The sequence below is a fragment of the Callospermophilus lateralis genome, chromosome 8 (genome assembly GCF_048772815.1).
Source record: "Callospermophilus lateralis isolate mCalLat2 chromosome 8, mCalLat2.hap1, whole genome shotgun sequence".
NCBI lineage: Eukaryota > Metazoa > Chordata > Mammalia > Rodentia > Sciuridae > Callospermophilus > Callospermophilus lateralis.
The window spans coordinates 90795739-90808220 of NC_135312.1; the positions used below are offsets into that span (position 1 = coordinate 90795739).

Consider the following 12482-nt stretch of genomic DNA (forward strand, 5'->3'; position numbering starts at 1 on the left):
TCTCCCGAGCAGTCTTATTTCACTTTGAGCTTTACATATCCAAAATTCAACCAACTGATATTCTCTCTTAAAATATTTTTTTATGTCCTAATGGCTTTGTCATTTCTCTTAATGAAGCACCGTTTTCCAGTCTTAGTGCCTAAGTTGTTTCTGGCTCTACTACATAGTAGATTGGAAGTTTTTGTTTCCTGTGTATTTGACTTGAATACTAGCCAGCTTTTATACTCCTTAAGTTCAGAGCATGTTCCTGCAAGACTTAGTACAGTACTGGGCACATAGCATTCACTTAGAGATACAAATTAGTAGCCAATACATTCTCTTAGATAGTGTCAGTGAATGTAATAGTTTGCGAAAATGTTTTGTGTCTATTATTTAACTTGATTCTCATAAGAACTTTGTGAAAGTAACTGAAAGAAAAAAACGATGCAGTTGGAAATTATAAGTTGTGCTGGATTTTATGGTGATTGATAGATATAGAGAATGATGAGCTGGATTACTCAAAAAATAGCAACAAATATTAAACAAAAAATAGCAATAAATATTAAACAAACATTCCTGAAACTTCTGTTGAAAATTACTGTTTAAGAATGTACATTTTCTGTGAAATATTTCTTTAGTTCTTAATTACAAAAAGACTTTTGTAAGTTAATGTTTATGCATCTTGCTTTCAAAATGTTTTCTTTTCCTAGCAAATGGCAAATGATAAATTTGATATTTGAGGGAGTTGATACAGTTTCAGAAATCCTGTTGAATAACGTCACTATTGGGAAAACTGACAACATGTTCACTAAATACGTAAGTACATAATGATATCAGGTTAAAAAAAATTCATGTGTGTTTGTGTTGTTTTGTGGATAGAAAATGGCAAGTGCATAACTGGCCATGAGACAAATGTAATAAGCTTTTTGCAACAAGGAGTAAGTTACTGTATTTCTCAGTTGCCCCATTTGTAGAGTCATGAAAACACTACAGATCATGGGGATTTAATAAGCAAATTATGAGATGGTTGGCAAGTTCTTGGTATCTAGGAAGTGTGGGACAGTGCTATTCTCTTCTCCGTTGTCCGGTGAGCCAGAGTTGCACAGGAGACGACAACTGACAAATTATTTTTAAAAGAAAATGTTTTGTTTCTGGAATAGAGTAAGAGATTGTATCCTGATCTCCTTTTCCTTTCAAGGGTAGGCATTTCAAATATATATATAACTATGACTTAGAAATACATGCTATGCATTCCAGAGAGTTAGGTTGTCGTGATGTGTCTAGGAATCCTCGGCAGTTCAAGGCCACGTGCAAATAGCTAGAGCAGACATTCCAGGGCTAAAGATACTTTCTGTTCTATTTCCCTGGACCGTCATCTGTCAGTAAAAATAGAAGGAGAAACCTAGAAATCTGTTTGGGTGGGGGAATATGCTTAGTTATAATTAAAAGTGGGTAACTAAGTTCTGCTATTTTGGAGAACTGCTTTTCATCGGCAGGCTAACTCTAGATTTGAATATTTTATACATTTTTCATACATTCTACCTTTATCTAAAATTTTACACACAAGAATTCTTGCACATCATGGGGTTGTCTGTTCTTCCCCTTTAATACAGATCTTTGATATTACCAATGTGATCAGAGACGTGAACTCCATTGAGCTGCGTTTCCAGTCAGCAGTGTTGTACGCCACAAAACAGAGCAAAGCTTACACCAGCCGTGAGGTGCCTCCCAACTGCCCTCCACGTGTGCAGAAGGGTGAATGCCATGTCAACTTTATTCGAAAGGTAATGATCTGTTGAAGGGATAGGTTTTTAGCTTTGAGGGTGGGGTGTGCCCACTTATGAAATGCTGCTTGCTTGAAACACCAGTGGCCTTTCAAAAGTTGAAAGTTTCTTTCCTGACCCCATGGTGGGTCTTGAAAATTTGAAATAAGAAAGTATCTGGGGCTGGGGATGTGGCTCAAGCGGTAGCGCGCTCGCCTGACATGCGTGCGGCCCGGGTTCGATCCTCAGTACCACATACAAACAAAGATGTTGTGCCCGCCGATAACTAAAAAATAAATATTAAAATTCTCTCTCTCTACCTCTCTCTACCTCTCTCTCTCTTAAAAAAAAAAAAAAAGTATCTGGATTTTCATGGGGAATCTTTATCTTCTCAGGTTTTCTTCCTGACCACATCAGAACTTAGGGAACACCTGATAAAGAAGAAAATGATGAGGCTGATAGTGTGACTTTAAAAATTATTTTTTAAAATTTGGATTTGTCAGACTTTTCACCACATATGAAAATTTATTAGTGATTCTGGGGACTGGTAACCTTCAGCAAATATAACATATATTTTAAAAATATATGTAGTATGTATGCTGACATGTTCTCATATTTTACTACTAGTTTCTCATAAAATCTAATAAAAAGATAACAAAAGCCACCAAAGTAATTATTTTTGTTTGAGTCTTCTTCCAGTTTAGAGGACTTGAATTTTGTTTATTTATTTTTAATTTTTTATTTGTTTTAATTAGTTATACATGACAGTAAAATGCATTTATGAACTTTGATATATCATACATAGATGGGATGTGATTTCTCATTTTTTTGAGTGTACATGTTGCAGAATCATATTGGTCATGCAGTCACATATACATAGACAATAATGATGTCTATTTCATTCTACTGTCTTTCCTATCCTCACATCTGCTCCCCTTCCCGCCCATCACTTCCTTCTACCTAATCTAAGGTAAAGCTATTCTTCTCTAGTTCCCCCCGCTTTATTGTGAATTAGCTTCTGCATATTAGAGAAGTCATTCAGCCTTTGGTTTTGTGGGATTGGCGTATTTTGCTTAGCATGATATTTTCCAACTCCAACAATTTTTTGGCAAATAATTTTACTCTTCTTTAAAGCTGAGTAATAGTCCACTGAGTATTTTGTTTATCCATTCATCTATTGAGGGACACCTAGGTTGGTTCCACAGTCTAGCTATTGTAAATTGAGCTGCTATAAACATTGATGTGGCTGCATCACGATAGCATGCTGAGTTTAAATCCTTTGGGTGTAAACCAGGAAGTCGGGTAGCTGGGTCAAATGGTGGTTCCATTCTTGGTTTTCTGAGGAATCTCCATACTGCTTTCCATAGTGGTTGCATCAATGTGCAGTCCCATCAGCAATGTATGAGTGTACCTTTTCACCACATCCTCACCAACATTTATTGTTGCCTCTATTCTTGGTGATTGCTATTCTGACAGGAGTGAGATGAAATCTAAGAGTAGTTTTGATTTCCATTTCTGTAATTGCTAGAGATGTTGAATACTTTTTCATATATTTGTTGACCAATTGTATTTCTTCTTCTGTGAAGTATCTGTTCAGTTGCTTAGCCCATTTATTGATTGGGTTATTTGTTTTAATGGTGTTAAGTTTTTTGAGTTCTTTATGTATCCTAGAGATTAATGCTTTATCAGAGATGCATGTGGTGAAGATTTCTCCCAATCTGTAGGCTCTCTTTTAACATTATTAATTGTTTCCTTTGCTGAAAAGAAGCTTTTAAATTTGAATCCATCCCATTTATTAATTCTTGATTTTACTTCTTGTGCTTTAGGAGTCTTGTTAAGGAAGTCAGATCCTCGGCTGACATAGTATAGATTTGGGCCTATTTTTTCTTCTGTTAGGTGCAGGGTCTCCATTCTAGTGCCTGAGTCTTTGATCCACTTTGAGTTGATTTTTGTGCAGGGTGAGAGATAGAGGTTTAATTTCATTTTGCTACATATAGATTTCCAGTTTTGCCAGCACTATTTGTTGAATAGGCTATCTTTTCTCCAGTAAATGTTTTTTGCATCCTTGTCTAGTATGAGATAACCGTATTTATGTGGCATCCTCTATTCCGTACCATTGGTATACAAGTCTATTTTGGTGCCAATACCATGCCATTTTTGTTATTATTGCTCTGTAGTGTACTTTAAGTTCCAGTATAGTGATGCCACCTGCTTCACTCTTCTTGCTAAGGATTGCTTTAACTATTCTAAGTTTCTTATTTTTCCAGATGAATTTCATGACTGCTTTTTTATTTCTATGAGGAATGTCAATGGGACTTTGATCGGAATTGCATTAAATCTGTATAGTGCTTTTGATAGTATGGTCATTTTGACAATATTAATTCTGCCTATCCAAGAACAAGGGAGATCTTTCCATCTTTAATGTTCTGTAGTTTTTGTCGTAGATGTCTTTCACCTCTTTCATTAAGTTGATTCCCAAGGTTTTTCTCTTTTCTTTCTTTCTTTTTCTTTTTTTGAGGCTATTGTAAATGGTGTAGTTTTCCTCATTTCCCTTTCAGAGGATTTGTCACTAATATACAGAAATGCCTTTGATTCATGGCTGTTGATTTCATATCCTCCTACTTTGCTGAATTCATTTATTAGTTCTAGAAGTTTTCTGTAGAGTGTTTTGGGTCTTATAGATATAGAATCATATTGTCAGTAAACAGTGCTAATTTGAGTTCTTCTTTTCCTATCCGTATCTCTTTAATTTCTTTCATCTCTCTAATTGCTCTGGCTAGTATTAAATAGAAGTGGTGAATAAGTACTGTTCCCATTTTTAGAGGGAATGCTTTCAGTTTTTCTCCATTTAGAATGATGTTGGCCTGGGGCTTAGCATAGATAGCTTCTACAATGTTGAGATGTGTTCCTGCTATCCCTAGTTTTTGTAGTGTTTTGAACATGAAGGGGTACTGTATTTTGTTGAATGCTTTTCTGCATCTATTGAGATGATCATATGGTTCTTAGCTTTAAGTCTGTTGATGTGATGAATTATATTTATTGATTTCCATATATTGAACCAACCTTGCACCCCTGGGAGGGTACGCTATCTTTTTGATATGTTTTTGTATTTGATCTGCCAGAATTTTATTGAGAATTTTTGCATCTATGTTCACTAGAGATATTGGTCTGAGGTTTTCTTTCTTTGATATGTCTTTGCCTAGTTTTGGAATCAGGGTGATATTGGCCTCATAGAGTAAGTTTGGAAGTGCCCCCTTTCTTGCTATTTCACGAAATAATTTGAAGAGTATTGGTATTAGTTCTTCTTTAAAGGTCTTGTAGAACTCAGCTGTGTATTCATCCGGTCCTGGGCTTTTCTTGGTTGGTAGGCTTCTGATAGTGTCTTCTATTTCGTCACTTGAAATTGATCTGTTTAAATTGAGTATATCATTCTGATTCAGTTTGGGCACATCCCATGCTTATAGAAATTTGTTGATGCTTTCGATATTTTCTATTTTATTGGAGTACAAATTTTCAAAATAACTTCTAATTATCTTCTGCATTTCTGTAGTGTCTGTTGTGATATTTCCGTATTCATTACGTATTTTAGTAATTTGAGTTTTCTCTCTCCTTCTCTTTGTTAGCATAGCTAATGGTTTATCAATTTTATTTATGTTTTCAAAGAACCAACTTTTAGTTTTGTCAATTTTTGCTATTGTTTATTTTGTTTCAGTTTCATTGATTTCAGCTCTGATATTAATTATTTCCTGTCTTCTGCTTTGGGAATTGATTTGTTCTTCTTTTTCTAGGGCTTTAAGATGTGGTGTTAAGTCATTTTTTTGGTTGACTTTTTATTCTTTTAATGAATGCACTCAATGCAATAAACTTTCCTCTTATTACTGCTTTCATAGTGTCACAGAGACTTTGATACATTGTATCAATGTTCTCATTTACCTTTAAGAATTTATTTCATCCTTGATTTCTTCTGTTATCCATTCATCATTCAGTTGTGTATTATTTAGTCTCCATTTGTTACAGTAGCTTCTATTTTTTATTTTGTCATTGATTTCTAATTTCATTCCATTTTGGTCTGATAGAATGCAAGGTATTATCTCTGTTTTTTTGTATTTACTAAGAATTGCTTTGTGGCATAAGATATGGCCTATTTTAGAGAAGGAGTTCTGTGCTGCTGAGAATAAACTGTATTCATTCATTGATGGATGAAATATTCTATATATGTCTGTTAAATCTAAATTATTGATTGCATTATTTAGTTCTATAGTTTCCTTATTTAGTTTTTTCTTTTTTTAGTTAATTTTTTGTATGTTTTAATTAGTTATACATGACAGTAGAATGCACTTATATACTTTGATATACATAGATGGGATATAATTTTTCTGAGTATACATATTGTAGAATCATATTGGTCATACAGTTACATATATACATAAAGTAATAGTGTCTGTTTCATTCTACTATCTTTCTTATCCCCACATCCTCTGCCTTCCCATCCTTTTACTTCCCTCTACCTAATCTAAGGTAACACTATTCTTTTTTGTTTTGCATTACAATTCTTTTTTAAAAAATTGATTTTACTATTTTTTTAAAATACACGACAACAGTAGAATGCATTAGAATCCTTATTACACATATAGAGCACGGTTTTTCATATCTCTGTATATGAAGTATGTTCACGTTTACTTATGCCATTATACATGTACTTTTTTTTTGCATTACATATATACCATAATTTTTGTTTTTGTTTGGAAGATCTGTCCAGTAGTCAGAGCGGTATGTTAAAGTCACCCAGTATAATTGTTCTATTTGACTCTTGAAATTGAGAAGGTTTTTTTTTTTTTTTTTAATGTATATAGATTCTCCATTGTTTGGGGCATAAGTATTTATGATTGTTATATCCTACTTATATATACTTCCCTTAAGAAGTATGAAATGTCTTTCTTTATCACTTCTGATTAACTTTGGTTTAAAGTCTACTTTATCTGAAATGAGAATGGAAACCCCTTCTTGTTTACACAATCCATGTGAGTGATAATTTTTTTCCCATCCTTTGATCTTCAGCCTGTGGATGTCTTTGCCCATGAGGTGAGTCTCTTGAATCAGCATATTGTTGGGTTTTGCTTTTTAATTAAATCTGCCAGTCTGTGTCTTTTGATTGATGAGTTTAGGCCATGAACATTGAAGGTTATTATTGAGATATTATTTGAATTCTCTGTCATTTTGATTTATTTCTGGTTTTTGACTTGTCTTAGTTTCTCATTTGGTTGAATGTTCTTTTAGTGTCAGTTTGCTGGTTTTCACTTTTTTTTCACTTCATCCTCATGGAATATTTTTTTGAGAATGTTCTGTAATATAGACTTTCTAATTGTGAATTCTTTTAATTTTGTTTATCATGGAAGGTTTTAAATTCATCTTCAAATCTGAAACTTAATTTTGCTGGATATAAAATTCTTGGTTGGCATCCGTTTTCTTTCAGAGCTTGAAATATATTATTCCAGGACCTCCTAGCTTTGAAGGTCTGAGTTGAGAAATCAGTTGAGATCCAGATTGGTTTCTCCCTATACATAATTTGATTTTTTTTCTCTCACAGCCTTTAAGATTTTATCTTTATTTTTTGTGTTAGTCATTTTTATTATAATGTACCTTGGTGTGGGTCTGCTATAATTTTGTACATTTGGGGTCTTGTATGCCTCTTGTATTTGACTTTCCATTCCATTCTTTAGGTTTGGGAAATTTCTGCTATTATATCATTGAAAAGACTGTACAGTTTATATCTCTGCTCCTTCATCTGTTCTGATAACTCTTAAATTTGGTCTTTTCATGTTATTCCATAATTCTTGGACGTTATGTTTATGGTTTCTTACCATCTTCTCTGTATGTTCAACTTTACTTTCAAGATTATATATTTTGACTTCATTGTATGAGGTTCTGTCTTCCAAGTGGTCTAGTCTTTTGGTGATGCTTTCTATTGAATTTATAATTGGTTACTGATTCTTTAATTTTGAGGATTTCTACTTTTTTTTTTTTTTTAATGATCTCTAACTCTTTATTGAAATGGTCTTTCACTTCCTGGGTATTTTTTCTTTGACTTCATTGTTTGTACTGTCCTTTACTTCACATGTCAATTTAACTATGTACAATCTGAACTCCTTCTTGGACATTTCTTCTATTGTGTTATCAGTGGCTTCTGTTGTTAAGCATCTTGGTTTGTTTGGGGCATTTTGTTCCCTTGTTTTTTTCATTTTGTTAGTGTGTTTTCCCATCTGAAAGTATGGATCTAAGGCAGGATAAATTCTACCCTGTAGACCTATAGTGTCCCTGAAGGTTTTCAGTGCTTCGCCTTTACTGGTGAGACCAATATCCACAGCACCCAGCATACACATTATATACCCTTAAACCTAATAGCTCCCACTAAGGCATCTACTGGTTTCTCAAATTAAACCAAATGGAGTTCAATAACTTTCTATAGTACAAACAGAATATTTGTTAAAATGATTTACAGTTTCAAGTGGTGGATGAGAGAACAGAGGTAGTGTAGTATGCAATATTTGCAAGGGAGGAAGAGAGAATTTAGAAGTAAAAATTCATAGGAAGAGTGGAAGAGGAGCCAACAGAGATTGACTGCTGGTTGGAGAAAAGTTGAAAAGAAAATCCAAGAAAATAGACAAGAGAGAGGAAGAATACAAACAAAGAGAAAAAATCAAAGAAATAAGAATACAACAAAAATGCAAAACACCATTCATATATCATTGTCCTCCACACACTGATACATAAAAAACATCCTGTTCCAAATATGGTAGAGAGATTAGTGAATCAAAAAATAAAATAAAATAAATCTTGCTGTGTTGAGAGCCATAGCCGGAGGGGCCCCAGCAAACTTTCAGACTGCCAGCTGATGATTGGCTCACAGCGGCCCCAGCAACATCTAGCTGATTGGCTCCTCTGTGGTGATGCTCATTGGAGATGCTCATTGAGCTGTTTCCCCGCCCTTTCAGACTACCAGCTAATGATTGGCTCACAGCGGCCCCAGCAACATCTAGCTGATTGGCTCCTCTGCGGTGATGCTCATTGGGCTGTTTCCCTGCCCTTTCAGGCCACGGAGCTGCTCATTGGAGGACTTTTTTGGCTCCGCCCACACAACCCAGCCAATCGGCCTCAAGAGCAGGAGGATTGAGGGAGGTAGAGAGGCTGGTGGTTGGGGGAGTGGCTTGTGGGAAGCCGGTGGTGGCAGTTGGGCTCTGAGGGTTTTTCCTGAGGAGCTGTTTTGTTTGGCGTGTGTGGTTCTAAAAATAAAGTTAGTTTCTTTTGACAAGTGGCTCCTGAATTGTGCCCAGCCAGACTGCGGCATTGCTGCAATGTCAAACTGTCTCTGTCAGTGTTCAACAGTTTCTCCGCCCTCTCTCTCTATGTCTCCTGGGATCATCAAACCCAGATCAGCCCTCACAATCCCAGTCACTATTCCACCAATCTGAACTTCAGATACCTCAGGCTCGGCCACGCTGCAGTCCCAAGATCTCAATGCTGTTCCTACTTGCAGAGAGACCACCAGGGATACATTCATGCAAAGGAGCAACCCTGAGATGTAGCAACAAGACAGGGCCACTCAGCGGGAAGACCTCAGGCTCCTCCAATAGTGGGCACCCCCCATAGTGGACCTGCAGGTCCTAGCTGGAGCCCCCAGACAGAGGCTCTTGTGGTGGTAAACCTGCTGGCACCTGGGACCCAGGTCCTACCTGATGTTCCAAAATGGGTGCAGCCATATGCAGCCAAACCTGGAGTCTCCCCCAAAGGAGTGCTCTAGGCCATGGTAGCAGCAGTAGTGGCAGTGGTTGTTGGCAGCAGGCAGAGGGTCAGCAGTAGTTGTGGCTGCAGAGGCTGTAGCAGTGGCTGCAGGGGCTGCAGTGGTAGCTGCAATTGCAGCTGTGGGGGCAGCCTCAACAGGCGATCTTAGGGGGTCAGCAGCGATGTCGGCTTCAGTTGCATCCAGGGCAATGGTCTCTTCTGTGGCAGCAGCACCAGAAAGAAGACCTCCAGGCAACCTCAGGCTGGCAGCAATGGAATCAGAGGCAGCAGCAATGGCAGTAGTAGAGATTGAATTGGGGATTTATTTATTGGGAACTGGGGATTGAACTCAGGGGCACTCGACCACTGAGCCACATCCTCAGCCCTATCTTGTATTTTATCTAGAGACAGGGTCTCACTGAGTTGCTTAGCCCCTCACTTTTGCTGAGGCTGGCTTTGAACTCACCATCCTCCTGTCTCAGCCTCCTGAGCTGCTGGGATTATAGGCGTGTGCCATCACATCTGATGAGGACTTGAACTGATACTAGTGCATGATTGCATTAGGAGTCTAGGTGACACTGGGTTTTTAAGAGGAAAAGCTTAACTCTCCTTCACCCATTGTTGGACCACTTTCTCCATACCAACACAAATCCCTTCTCATCTTTGCTTTACTCATTTGCCCAGTTTAGACGATGTCCTCCATCTTTCCCATCATTTAGACAGTGGAAAAGACAGAGGTATCAAACTCCTACTAGTGTTTGAGGCCATCCTCTTTGTTGCCCGCTTGCATCCTGGCTGCTTTTTCTATGTGTCTATTCACGTTCTGCTTCTCTTAAAAGTTATATTATTCAAATCTCTTTCTGTTGTAGACACTTCTCTAATTTCATACGTTCTCTAGGCTACCTCATTTACTTTCATTTATTTAGTACCCAATTGACTTACAACATAAAAATTAAAACAACAACAACAACAACAACAACAACTAGCCAATGGACTTGGCAGTAACTCCCAACATTGTATCCTTGGCTCCATGTCTCTTCAGTTCCAGACCTTATACTCAAGTTCTATTTGTCACTGTCATTTGCCTGATTCACCGGGACTTTAAAACTTAGTATGTTCAGCACAGCATTTGTGATCTAAATCCTTTTTCTTGTGTTTCCTGTTTTTACTGATTGGGATACTACCTGCAATAGTTGCTCAAGCCAGAAATTCAAGAGTTATTCTGGTATCTCCCTCTCTCTTTATTTCCTCTTCCAACCAACCCATGACTAAATCCTTTTGATGATGTGAACAGTACTTCTTCAATAGCTCTTCAATCTACACATGATCCATTTCTTCTACTAGGTCTTGAATTCAGTTATTTCTTACATGAAATACTGCCCTGGTCGCCTAACTGATATCCCTGCATTCTCACTTGCCTTCTTCTGACTGGTTGTTCACACAACAGCTAGAATGGTCTTTTCAGACAAAAATGATCACGATACTCCTCTTCTTAAAACTTGTCCACAGATCTCATTGTCTTTAGGCTGAAGTCCATACTTAGCTCTATGTGACCTGAGCCAACTTCTCTAGTTTTTTCCCCATCAATTCCCATTGCTGTCTTTTTGTTGAATGTTCAAGATCCTGGGTTCCATCCCCAGCACCACAAAAATAATAAATAAAAAAATAAAAATAAAATTAAAATTAAAAAAATAATAATAATAAAAAAGATTATTTTAAAAAGTAGAAATTGGAAAAAATTCTTCTTGAAAAGGTTTTATTAAGAGAACCATTTTGTACTTTTGATTTGGAACCTTTATAATTTTATACTATGGAAATTGAGTGTCATAATGGGAGAGACAGATAGCCAGGCTGATAAGATTGAATGAGATGTTTGCCTTGGCCTCCTGTGTCAGTGTCTAAAATTTGAACTGATTGCTTTAGGATTCTGTGTTCAGAAACAAAGACTTCTGAATTCACACTCAAGGAGATAGGGTTTGAAGAGTCTCACTAGAGCTTCATTTAAACTGTTTATCATGTTTTTATCTTTTTTTTTTTTTTTTTTTTTTGATTTGGTCCCTGGGATTGAACCCAGGGGCACTTAACCACTGCGCCACATCCTCAGCCCTTTTTCATATTTTGTTTAGAGACAGGGTTTTGCTGAGTTGCTTAAGGCATCAGTGAGTTGCTGAGGCTGGCTTTGAACTTGAGATTCTCCTGTCTCAAGCTGTGGGGATTACAGGCATGAGACCAGCCTTGTTTTTATCTTTCAATGTTGCTACTTATTCTTTATTGTTATCACACTTAATGCAGTGGCTATGTTCAGAGATCTTTTGAAGGCATTTATAAAAGGTAACTATTGTGTTGCCTCAATGTAATATCCTTTGAAGAATAAACTCTTCATAGTTGGATTTTATGTTCTTAGAAACATTTCTGCTAAATAAATTTAGCAGTTAAAATTATGAGCGGAACATAATCCTGTAATCCCAGTGACTCAAGAGGTTGAGGCAGGACTGTGAGTTCAGAGCCAGCCTAAGCAACTTAGCAAGGCACTTAGCAACTCAACAAGACCCTGTCTCTAAATAAAGTATAAAAAAGGGCGGGGGGGGTATGGCTCAGTGGTTAAGCACCATTGGGTTCAATCCCCTGCACCAAACAATAACAACAACAACAACAGCAACAAAAAAACCCCAAAACAAAAAATTATGTTGCATAGGTTGATATATTAATTATTGTAATAGTTATATAATATTTCTGTCAGCAAATTACACCAAAATTTTTATCTTAAAACATTTGTTATCACAGTTTATGTCCATTAGGAACCTGACCCTGGGGTGGCTGTTTGCTTCTGGTTTAAGGTCTCTCCCAAGGTTGTAGTCAAGCTGCCACCCAGTTGGGCTCCTGGCATCTCAAGCCTTGATGAGGGCTAGGCTCATCATGGTTATTGGTAGGCCTCCCAGCACTCACATGGGTCTCCCCAGA

The 12482-nt window shown here is 36.9% G+C and overlaps 1 protein-coding gene across 4 annotated transcripts in view; it reads left to right on the top strand.

Annotated features, from left to right (window-relative positions):
- Positions 1–12482, top strand: part of Manba (mannosidase beta) — a 105333-nt gene that overhangs the window by 16272 nt on the left and 76579 nt on the right. For all 4 annotated transcript variants that reach the window (XR_013155567.1, XR_013155568.1, XM_076864810.2 and 1 more), the window contains exons 3-4: positions 690–795; positions 1593–1763. Coding sequence is in view for 2 of the 4 variants with exons in the window: in XM_076864810.2 (XP_076720925.2) it covers positions 690–795; positions 1593–1763 (277 nt within the window). In the remaining 2 variants the exon portion in view is untranslated. The remainder of the gene's footprint in view (positions 1–689; positions 796–1592; positions 1764–12482) is intronic.